At 39.2% G+C, this 12,500-nt stretch overlaps 1 protein-coding gene across 1 annotated transcript in view; it reads left to right on the forward strand.

Moving 5' to 3' along the window:
• LOC101850490 overlaps positions 1–11,280 on the forward strand; it is a gene marked incomplete in the record, with an annotated part of 69,961 nt that extends 58,681 nt beyond the window's left edge. Inside the window, 5 exon segments of the mRNA XM_013084867.2 lie at positions 829–1,101; positions 3,877–3,960; positions 5,232–5,371; positions 6,748–6,861; positions 9,545–11,280. Coding sequence (XP_012940321.1) covers positions 829–1,101; positions 3,877–3,960; positions 5,232–5,371; positions 6,748–6,830 — 580 coding nt within the window.
• Positions 11,281–12,500: the final 1,220 nt, after the last annotated feature.

Consider the following 12,500-nt stretch of genomic DNA (forward strand, 5'->3'; position numbering starts at 1 on the left):
GTGGGGGCAGGGGATGTATGGCAATGGGGAGATAAGTAAAACGGAGGATCACTTCTATCAAACGCTTTTGACGATGGTCATTCATTCATTCATTCATTCATTCATTCATTCATTCATTTTTTTTAAATCATTAAATATCTACTTTCCCTGTACTCTGTCTTTTCCACTCTTTGTTTATGAGTGTGTATCTGCGTATGTGTGCCGACCGAATAGTGTGATTGAAAGTACAGAAAGTGAAACCGTGGCTTCTTGTTTCTTTCTTTTTTTGTGGATGCTTTGTTTTGTTGTTGTTGTTGTTGCTGCTGCTGTTGTTGTTGTTGTTGTTGTTGCTGCTGCTGTTGTTATGGTTGTCGTTATTACCCCATCTGTAGAAATACGCTTGTGCTTTTTGTCGCTATGTCTTTGCAACTGTTCTGACTCCAATTATGTGTATCAGTCCACACCTATTCGACTTTGGTTTCTTTCAGGTAAAAAAAAAACCTACTGACTTGTGAATTTGTGCCTTCAACATCAAATAGTCTTTTGTTTGTTTGCTTGTTTGTTTGTTTGTTTGTTTATTTGTTTGTTTGTTTTGTGTGGGGATGGTTTCTTTTTCTTCTTTTTCTTTTTTGGTTCTAAACACGCTTCAACCTTGCGATAGCTTGTATCCTTCAATAAAAGTTATCAAAATAGCTTTTATTCTTTCTGTATGTTTTTCAGGGTTTTTTTTGTCAGTCCTCTTTCTCTCTCTCTCTCTCTCTCTCTCTCTCTCTCTCTCTCTCTCTCTCTCTCTGTTTCATTTGTAGCACTGTGTCACTAAAACGGAAAATTTTCCTCGATACCCTCCAGCGGAATCTCGTCTGCGCTGGTCCTGTTCCTGATGGCGTGCACACTCGTCCTCATCCAGTGCATCGTGCCCATCATCTGGCTCATCCTGGTGCACCCAACGGCCACCCTGCGTGGCCAGACGGGCGACTTTCACGACATCTGGTGGTGCGATCCGATCGCCGACTACGACCTTGGCCTCGTCACCTCCTTCATCTTTGTCATGTTCATCGTGTTCATCACGGCCATCTTCTCCGCCATGGCTTACGACACGGACAGGAATAACTTTGAGTCACGGTATGTGTATAGATGTGTCATATTATGTGTGAGGCAGCGTGGTGAAATCAGGTGCTTGTTAACTCATTGCTGACGGCCTACAAGAATACTCGTATTCAGGCAGCCCCCTTACTACGGGAAAATCCTAATCCCTCTTTGTCTCAATAAAACTTTCTCCAGTCCATTATCTTAAAATTAAAAAAAACTACTTTAGAGTTACCGTTCTTGCACTTTCATACATTTATTGCCTGATAATTTTGTAACTGGAGGGAGGGAAGTTATTGCAAGTTTGGTGTGGGTACCTAGATTTGTGGGTGTGGTTGGAGGTAAGCTAAGGTGGGTGTCTGCTCGGGTGGAAATGGGTTAACACTATCCGTACGCCCTGGGGTCATTTTGTATCTCCGGGGTTGTATTCTTTACATTTTAGAATACATCTAGTGCGAAAATCTCTTTGAAACTTTCTGTATTTCTCAAAAAATCATTTTGACTGACTGCTATGCAAAGAGTACAGATCGGATTAGCGAGTAAATTTCCTCTTTGGAAAGTGGAGGCACAGAGTTCCCCATGTTGTTATATGGATACGATTGTAAAACACAATGTATGGATAGGGTTATTATGATAATAATACTGAAGAAACTGGCATTTTTGCTGCCGGTTTGGCAGTTTTTATCCAATTTTTGTTTTTTTGACTCAACACCGTTTTTGTCCAGTAAAGAACAAATTTCTGTGTGGATTTTTACTGAAAAACGCTGATAAAAGGCACCAAAAGGTAAGTTTTCAGTTTCCAAGGACTATCAAGCTATGGAAATAACCAAAATTTGGCTGCCATTGTCTCGCTAAGTCTACTCCTAAGGCCAGGGGATCCCATCTCCTTGAATCTCAAATATCTCAACTTCTATTCCAGATAGATGGTGTTTTTTTTTCACCGATAGCAAGACAGAAAATACCAATAATTTCACATGCCAAAAAATTGATGAGCCCCTGATTCCACCTCGTTGTGACACATATGTGAGGCAGTGTGGTGGAATCAGGCTCTCGTCAAAATAATGAAATCGAAGAAAACAGCAGTTCTCTCCCTGTTTAGCAATTTTTATCAAATTTCTGTTTTTTGGCCAAACACCTTTTATGTCCATTTACAAACACATTCCTTTGAGGATTGCACCAAAAACCTTGATTAAAGGCACAAATATATCAATTTACAGTTTCCATGGACTCTCCAGCTTTGGAATTAACCAAGCTTTGGCGGCCATTTTCTCGCTAATTTTACCTCTTAAATCAGGTGACCCCCACCTCCTTCAATCCAAAATGTCTCCACTTTTATTGAAGATGGATGGGTAATTTTTTCATTGAAAGCAAGACAAATGAGCAAGCTTTAAGATGATACCAATAACTCAATATGCCCAAAATTTGAAGAGGGCTTGATTCCACCGCGTTGTGACACATGTTATGCTGTTTGGCGTGTTATTGTTCTTTGTATTTTAAAAAAATATTACCCCAAACAGGGTGGGCAGATAAATACAAAGCTCTATTGCAAAATAACACGCCCTGTCTGTCCATTGACCACTAGTCTTGTTTGGGTACTTTTCACACCAGAGACAAAAAAACTAGTTTTTATTGTGTTGTTCTTACCAGGAATCATGAAAAGCAAGAAAATTGTAAGCCTTGACCATAACAATAAACTGTATTTTGGTGATGTTGAAAGGTGCATCCTTGATAGAGCTTTGGGAGGGTGTAAAAAAAGTCGAAAATTCTCAAAATTTGTACTTAAGTGGATTGCTTGCGACTGCGACGATATATATGTGAGGTATTGTGGTGAAATCAGGCGCTCGTGAATATATAGAATTAGAAAAAAAATTCATTTTTCCACTATGTTGGCTATTTTTTATCAACATTTTGGGTTTTGGCTGGACACCTTTATGTTCATAGGAAAATGCATTTCCATGTGAATTTTATTGAAAAACCTTGTTCTAAGGCACTAAACATGTAATTTTCAGTTTTCAAGGACTCTAAAGCTATTGAAGTTACCAAACTTTGGTGGCCATTTTCTCATTCATTTAATCACTAAACCAAGCAACCCCACCTTCTTCAATCGCAAATGTCTCGACTTCTATTCAAGCTAGATGGATTTTTAAAAACTGAAAGCAAGGCAAATGAATAAGCTTTCAGATGATACCAATAACTCCATTTGCCCCAAAATTGAGAAGCTCCTGATTCCACTGTGTCGTGACACTTATTTGTCAGCAGCAAGACATTGTTGGATTAGGTGCCAGTGTATGTTGTTGTTATCAATCCAGAGGTGACAATGTCTAGATGCAGAATCTATGTATTATTATTGTGTGGTTGGTTGGTGTGTGCTCTGGTGTGGTTTGCTTCTTCTTTCCTATCAAACGTCTATCGTCCTTATCTCCCCTCCTTCTTTTTTGTGTTTGTTACTTTCTTGTAACACCTCAAACCTTCGGCATTTATATGACCTTATTGTGTTGCAAGTGCCATAAAACTCTTTCTAAAACTAGCAGAATTTTGGACACATGTCCATGCTCATTGTATTTTGGAATTCTGGCTGGGCCAATAATAACAAGAGTGGGTGGTTGGAGGGGGCCACTGATAGGTCCTACAGGCATCTTGTCTTTACTTCTTGTTTCTGCCGTCTATCTTTCTTTTTTTTTTCCCCAGCACTAAATAGCCATTACTTACCGATGTGCTTCCCTTAACTCTGAATCAAAACTCAATTGCTATTATTATTAGATTTAACGTATGCTTCTCCTTTGACAAGTGCTGTTCCTCTGCTGTTCTCAGGTGGATCCTGTTTGCCTGTATAGCAACAGCCGGCTGTTTCCTGGTTTGGATGACCGTCACCACCAATGCTGACCCATATATCAGGTACCTGGAACTATTGTGGATATTTCTTTAGTTTGTTGTTTAAAACTTGAGTCTACTCCTGACAAATTTTTTGTTATCTTTGGGAAGTCGATGATCTAGATGGAAAAGGATTTCAGGATCTGTTCTGATGGAAATATGTCAGTTTTTATGCAGAGTCAGCAGAGTGGGTGGTTGGCGGGCGTTCTGGTGTTGTTTGCTCCTTCTTTCCTATTAAACACCTATCATCCTTATCTCCCCTCCTTCTTTTTTATGTTTGTTACTCTCTTGTAACACCTCTAATCTTCGGCACTTATATGACCTTATTGTGTTCCTAGTGCCATAAAACACTTACTAAAACTAAAACTAAAGAGTTAGCCGAAACTACTGCTCTTCTCCTTGAGAAATGTAGCTGCTGTTGTTGTTGTTGTTGTTGTCATGGTGACCGTACCTCAAGTGCATCTCCACTCAGCATGATATTCTCTCTGTCTAGTGGGTGGTTGGCGAGTGCTCTGGTGGGGTTTGCTCCTTCTTTCCTTACAAATATCTATCGTCATTATCTCTCCTCCTTCTTTTCTTTATATTACTCTCTAGTTATACCTCTGATCTTCTGCACTTGTATGACCTAATTGTGTTGCAAGGGCCTTTAAACTTTTACTAACACTATAAAGAAATCTCTGTCTGTTCCACTTTTTTCTTATACTTAATAACCTTTTTAAAATTTCAGTTAACTTCTTTCTACTCAAACTCAGAAAAACTCAAAATGTGTATGTGTGTCAGTGTCTGTAGTGTAATGATAAGGCTCTTTGGTGTTGCACACAGAAGATGTAAGTTTGATTCTCAAGTGGGGAACTCTTTTATGTTTCATCAAGTGCCTCTGCCTGTCTTCTGAGGTGCCGTCTCCCACACATATCACACCACCTCTTTTCCTGCTCTGCTGCACTTAACGACCTGTGCAGTACCTACCTACCAACTTGCCTACTTCCTCAGATGTTGAAATACTCTATACAGCGATAAAACACAACTGATAACAAACCTGTAAATTCTTTGCCATATCGACAGTAGAACTCAGATGGCCGCTGGACCAGAAAAGTAAAGTAAATTGAAGTAAAGTAAAGTCAAGTAAAGCTGGATCGATAACAACAAAGTAAAGTAAGTCTCCCACTCAACCAGAACTGGCCCTGACTTGATCTAAATTGTTTCTTTTGTGGCGTAAAACATTTACAATCAAAATGGTCTTCAACCAGCTGATGCGTCTATTTAATTACACTTGCGTGTTCTGTTGGGCTCCACAGAGACCCAGTGGTGGCCATCGCCAACTTTGTCAACGCCACGCTGCTGATGCTGATCCTACCGCTGCGCAAGACGGTGCTGATGTGCCGAGCCCTGCGGGAGAAACAGGAGGAGAAGGAGATCATGGAGGTGGTCGGGGAAGGTGAGCTGGCCGACCGGCCCTTGTCTCCGTGTCTCGCGTTGGGATCTTGTGGCTGTTTGCTTTTTCTTGTTATTTGTCTCGTGATGTTTGAGCAGTTTTTGGGACACCTGAATAGACATAAGGGTCTTGAACATCTAGCTCTCACTGGCAAAATTGAAGGCAAATGAGGCTGGGGTAGGCTCAGAGCAATCTACTTGGGGATCCTAAACAAATGGGTAACAAGGAAAGATCAGCTTTTTTGAGAGCATCGAGCAAAGGAATGAATGGAGAACCATGATCACCGATGCCTGTCACAGATCTGGCACTGGATGATGATGATGTGTGAGCTTTCAACCTGAGGGGGAGGGGGGGAGGGGCACTTCGGGGGGGGGGGGGGCACTTCACTATCTTAGAATTACAAAGTTCTATCTGACGTTTTTGGCGCTTTTGAGTTACTGAGACCATGAGGTCAGAAAACCAAAAAAGTGTTCCATCTGCTCTATCAAAATCGTATGATTATTTGGAGTCGTTATCTGATTTATATCCAAAGAACTGCATTCGAAAAAGCTTAACAGTGGGCGGGTGGCGGGTGCTCTGGTGTGGTTTGCTCCCTCTTTCCTATCAAACATCTATCGTCTTTATCTTTCCTCCTTCTTTTTTGTGTTTGTTACTCCCTTGTAACTCCTCTAATCTTCGGCACTTATATGACCTTATTGTGTTGCAAGTGCTTTAAAATTCTTACTAACTCTAACATGTTGTGGAACTCAAAATATTTGTACGTCGAATTTCTCAAAACTAGGTACCGTACTGAGCAGATAGAACTTTGTAATTCTAGAGTGGCGACTTGTAGGTTTTACTTCTGTCCGTCAGTCTAGTTTAAAAAACCCCCCCCCCGCATTATTTACATTACTATTATCATTTTGATTTACTTTCTGAGCACCATGCTTTCACATTTCAATTCTTTGCCATGTAAGGATAGTTGCAGCTTCATTCAACTAAGGTGAAATTTCTTCCTTATCTTAATGTCAATGTTATTTAAAGATTTAAAGTATGGAAACATCTACTATTCCTTATCTTTCTTCCTTTTTTTTGTAGGTTATTAATTACTCTCTTGCAACTCCTAATCTTCGGCTCTTAAATGACTGAAGAATAATTGTGTTGCAAGTGTTGAAGAAACGCTTACTAAAACTGAACTAAAAGTATGGAATGGGAATAATGTGACATTTAATAATTATATAGGCTGGAAACAATTTTTGTTAGTTTTTTCATTATTTGCAAAATTGCACTAGACCTCTAGGTTTGGCTCTTCAGGGGGTGACCCACTTTGCCGCACGGCCCACATACATTTGACAGGTAGGATTTCAAACTGTTTATGATTTTGTTTTGTTTTCCCCCAGTTTCCTATGACAACTACAACAACTCATACAACAACCCGACCTTTGAGCTGAACGACTACGACAACGACTACGTGGAGGGTTAGATCTAATCATGTCCGTCGCAACAGGAGAAAGGTGAGTACGTACGTGAGTGTGTGGTTTGTCTGTGTGTTCTGTGGTGTGGTTTGCTCCTTCTTTCATGTCTAATATCTGTCATCCTTGTCTCTCGTCCTCTTTTGCAGTGGTGGTTGGCAGGTGCTCTGGTGTGGTTTGCTCCTTCTTTCCTCTATAAAAAAATCTATCGTCTCTTTCTCCCCTCCTTCTTTTCTTGTGTTTGTTGCTCTCTTTGAATACCTTGATTCTTTGACACTTATATGACCTTACTTTGTTGCAAGTGCCGTAAAACTTTTACTAAAACTAAAAACATCACTACTCTTTGGCGCTTATGTGACCTAATTGTTTTGCGAGCGAGTGTCATAAAATGCTTACTAAAACGAGCATAAAACACGAGTTCATGACTTTTGTATCGTGGCTTTCAAAACCCATAGAGGAGCATCTTGTGGGCCTTCTTTGTGCGCACTGCCTTTTCCGACTGTTCTCATGTTGCACGGCACCTGCATGACCAAAATGGAGTCACGGGTGCCGTAAAACACCTACTCAACCAGTCAGTCAATCGTGTTACTGTTGTGCTTGGTCTGTTCCTGGTGAAGTGCAGCCATTGTAGTGCTGACTTGTATGTGTGTATACTACAACCCTCCTCTACTCAACCACGATAACTATGGTAATGTTGTACCTCAGACAGCTGTTCTTCCACAATTCCTAGGAAGACAGCAATGTTTTGACTCGTTTTATCCCTCTGTCATTGTTTAATAATAAAAATAATAATAATCATAAATTGCATTTATTTAGCGCATTTCCACAAAGAAGTGCTCAATGCGCTGTGCAATGATACAAAGAACATATGAAGCGCACAGCTCTTATAGTAATCCTCTTTCTCTCTCTCTCTCTCACTAGTCTCACTCTGTCTCTGTCTCTGTCTCTCTCTCTCTCCCCCCTCTCTCTCTCTCTCTCTCTCTCTCTCTCTCTCCCTCTCTCTCTCTCTCTCCAGTACATCCTTGAGTAAAGACAATCTCACAAAGCTTACCCTATAGGTCCTAAAGTGCATTCTACCTTAACCCTTCTGCGCACTGAAAATACACTGATGTAAATCTTTGTTTAAAATGCACTCTCTTGAAAATTTTTGTTGTTGCAATAATGTCTTTTTTTTTTATCCCTCATAAAGTAAACTATATTTTAAAGAAGGTGGGAAATGGATAAAATGATTTTTGTGACTACATTAATATTTATTTTTGGTTTCTCAATAATTAATCGTAGGAAAAGTTTAGTGTTCGTTTTTCTGTCCCTTTTAATTACGTGGATCTAATAATGTCTGCATCACACTTTCAGAAGAGCGAGGAGAAAGACAGATTTTAAAACGAAGAGAGTGGGAAAGGGGATTGTATAAAGAGAGAAGATGGAGGAGAAAAAGAGAGAGTGTGAAATGAAGAAAGTGGGGAAAGGGGTCTTATGAAGAAGAAATGGTCATTGCTGTACAAAATACTGCAAGTCTTGTAATTATTCTTGTCTTTCACTTTCATTCATTCTCATACCTGCCTTTGTCCAGCGGTGGGTGGTTGGTGGGTGCTCTGGTGTGGTTTGCTCCTTCTTTCCTATAAAAAAAATGTATCATCTCTATCTCCCTACCTTGTTTTTTGTGTTTGTTACTCTCTTGTAACACCTTTAATCTTCGGCCCTTATATGACCTTATTTATTGTGTTGCAAGTGCCATAAAACTCTTACTAAGACTTTGTCCAGCGTCATCAGAGGGAATCTCTCGTTGTTAGGAACCAAGAGCATGAACAAAGAGATGACAGAATTTTGTTACCAATAAATGTGATGTGTCCCGACGCTGCGGTCCAGTGGGTACATCGAGCTGAACAGCAGAAATTGCCTAAAGCACTTGCTGGGTCTAAAAATAAGCAAATTATTGTTGTTGCTGTATTAGACTTTTGGATGACTTTTCTGTCGGAAAATCAATTAAAAATCTGTGTTTTTTAAAGCTATTTTGGAGAATGTCTTTGTTCTGTGATGGAGTATTTGTCAAATCTTCGATTGCGAATATCTCAGTACAGTATTTTGCCTCGGACAGCAGTGAAGCATTCCAAAATTGAATTGTGCGTCATTACGTTAAATATTGTCGTATTCATTTGATATTGGTGTCATATAAAGGGGAATTGTGTCCTCTTTACATGTGTACCAAAACCTCAAATTATGAAATCTGTACCTACTGGACAGTGAAAATAAAGTAGAAGCAACAGAAATGTGGTTTCTTAGGGGACTGTTAAGAGTATCGTGGAAGGAAAAGAAATCAAATGAGGTAGTGCTTGATGAAACCCATGTAGGACGCTCATTGTTAAAAACAGTCAGGAAATGAAAAATGCAGTTTTTGGGATACCTGAATAGACATAAGGGTCTTGAACATCTAGCTCTCACTGGCAAAATTGAAGGCAAACATGGCAGGGGTAGGCCCAGAACAACCTACTAAGGGAACCTAAACAAATGGGAAAGATCATGGAAACGTAGCTTTTTTGAGAGCATCCGACAAAGGAATGAATGGAGAACCATGATCGCCGATGTCTGTCGCAGATCTGGCACTGTCTGATGATGATGATGATGACCTACTGAACCAAACCGTTGGGACAGGTCACAATTACTTTTCTGTAGTTAGTTAGCCTTGTTTAACTCATGCTAAAACAAACTGTGTTATTTTTCTTTTCAGATCTGATGCAGGATCAAAATGTCTGAGAGTCAGTTTGCTGCTGTCAAGGCCTATGTTGATGTGTTTGGTACCAGTTGGGGAGTACTGACCGACAGATGTGTTGTTGTAAGAGTATTGTGTGAGTGTTGTGTTGTGATGTGTGAGAGTTGTGTGAGTGTTTGTTGTGTTGTGTTGTGTTGTGTGAGTGTTGTGATGTGTAAGTGTTTGTTGTGTTGTGTGAGTGTTGTGCGAGTCTGTACCTGGTGCTACGTCCTCGTCTGTGAGTGAATGGACAGAGAGATGTTGCTCAGATATCCAAAGTGTTTTGTCATTCGGTTTGTGAATGTGTTAGATCGGAGAATGGCCACACTTTGTTACTGTTAGGTCTTGTTTATGGAAGCCTTTGGGTTGTATTTATCTATTCATTTAATGCTTTTTTGTTCAAAATTAGTTTTTAAAAATTTGATGAGAGTAATATATGAGATTACCTTTTATTAATGGCACCTGACTGAATATGATTCCAACAATCTTGAGTGGGTTTTTCCTGGGACTGTAAATTTGTATTTCTAAAGTTTTGATTTTTTCGTCTTGGATTACAGTGACAGATTGTATCATGTTATCTATTTCTTTTGGATGTTCTTCGAAAATTTAACTGAAAAAATGTTTAAAAGGAAGATCTGGGAAGACTTTGTACGAAAAGAATAAGTGTGATCGGTAGAGAAGGACTTAAAATGTGTGTTCTTGACCCTGAAATGTGTCCTGCTGAGTTTTTGTGTCCTTGTGATATCCTGCCACATTCCGCATGTCTTTTTCATATTTATGTAGAACAATGTCTCGTCTGTGAGTAGAAGAACGTCTCGTTTCTTCGTTCATGTAACGTGTGCTTGCCGTCTTTGCCTTGCACCTGGCAGAACTTGTCTCGCTGAGAACGTGTTGTAAATAATTGTCCGTGTGAGATATATATATATATATATATATATATGATATGATATATGTACATGGCGTGTGAGTATGACAGTTTATAAATCGAGTCGGGGGATTTTTACAACTGATTATCTAATTTTCAAAGGTGTAGTTGCTGAACAAAGATAATTATTTTGAGTTGGTGAAATAAATTTGTTTAATACAAAATTGGGGCTTAGATTTTTGTCTTCCTTTTGGGATATATATATATGCAGATGGTTATGAGGTTTTTGAAAATGAAATTTGTTCATTGCAGGTTTTATTCAGTAAACTTTGTCTTACTGTTGATTTACCGTTCATGTTAGTGTTATTGGTTGATAAGGATTTCCTTACACGTTTATATTTTTATTGAAATAAAATGTGAACAAAGTAATTTTCTTACCCTAGTGCAGCAAAACTTTACTTTCTTGAGACAAGGTTTATTTGTTTGGGAGTTGTTCTCAAGATGTGGGTTGAAGTGAGAAATATCTATGCATTTTTAATGCAAAATTTTGGTTCATCAGGTATTTTGTTGTGTTTTTCTGTGTTGCATTAAATGAAAAGAAATTTCTGACATTTTGATTGAAAGTGATTGTTAATCTTCTGTAATTTTCACGTGTATGCATCATATTACTAAACTATATTTATGTTGACACGTCTCTGAGACTTCAAAAGCCCCTTTGTATACAAACATTTTTCTTATATCACTCTTTACAAATGAAATCTACGTATAAATAGTGCGATATAATAGCAATACTGTTCTGCTCTTATTATTGCATTAAAAAAATAATAAAATATGATTGATTATTTTGGTATATATTTTGTTTGCTCTGTTGAATTTTTAACTTCAAAAAAATTTGAGAGGGTGGTTTGCGGGTGTTCTGGTTTTTGTGTTTGTTACTTTCTTGTAAAACCTCTAATTTTTGGCACTTATGTGACCTTATTGTGTTAAATTTTGCAAGTGCCGTAAAATTCTTACTAAACTACACTAAACTCTTACTAAAACTAAAACAGAAATTTTTAGAGTTGGTTTGTGGGTGGTTGGCGAGTGCTCTGGTGTGGTTTGCTTCTTCTTTCCTATCAAATGTCTATCGTCTTTATCTCATCTCCTTCTTTTTTGTGTTTGTTACTTTCTTGTAACGCCTCTAATCTTCGGCGCTTATATGACCTTATTGTTTTGCAAGTGCCGTAAAACACTTACTGGGGGCTCTCGTGGCCTAGAGGTTAAAGTGTTGGTCTCTCATTCAAAGGTCCAGGGTTCAAATCCGGGCGGTGACCGAAAAATTCTCTTCTCTAAAATTGTCTCCTTTCACCTCCTTTCCTTAACTCTAGCAATGTCCTGTCGTCTGCTTTCGTCTCCTCTTTCACCCCCTCGCCCACTTTGCCCCCTCCTGTGGGCTCCTGACTCTTTATGCAGCCTTTCTACTGCTACTCCTTGGCTCCTTCTCACTGCTGTCTTTCCTGATCTTCTGGTAGGAAAGATCTACTCCTAGCCTTCTCGAAAAAGGGTGAAACATAGGTGGATGGTTGGCGGGTGCTCTGGTGTGGTTTGCTTCTTCTTTCCTATCAAACGTCTATCGTCCTGATCTCTCCTCCTTCTATTTTGTGTTTGTTCCTCTCTTGTAACACCTCTAATCTTCGGCACTTATATGACCTTATTGTGTTGCAAGTGCCGTAAAACTCTTTACTAAAACTAAAAAAACTAATTTCGGAGGGCCCGTGTGCAAGTTGCGCACGTTAAAGATCCTTTGGTAGTGTAAAATCGATAAGATTAGGCTTCGGCCGCCACCCGTGAAAAATTCAAAAATTTCTATAAACTGGAAAAGTTAATGTGTCCCTCGCGCTCTTATGACTTTATGCAGTTGCGAGTGCCGTAAAACACTTTCCAAAAACCCCCCCACGAAAAACAAAACCCCCCCCCACAAAAAACAAACAAACAAACTAAAACTAAAACTTAGAGCTTTTTTAAAAAGTGCTTATAATTTATATAGTTGTGTATCCCCTGTAGCCATGGCGACACATTAACTCCCTTTTC

This window comes from Aplysia californica, unplaced genomic scaffold (genome assembly GCF_000002075.1).
Source record: "Aplysia californica isolate F4 #8 unplaced genomic scaffold, AplCal3.0 scaffold00323, whole genome shotgun sequence".
NCBI lineage: Eukaryota > Metazoa > Mollusca > Gastropoda > Aplysiida > Aplysiidae > Aplysia > Aplysia californica.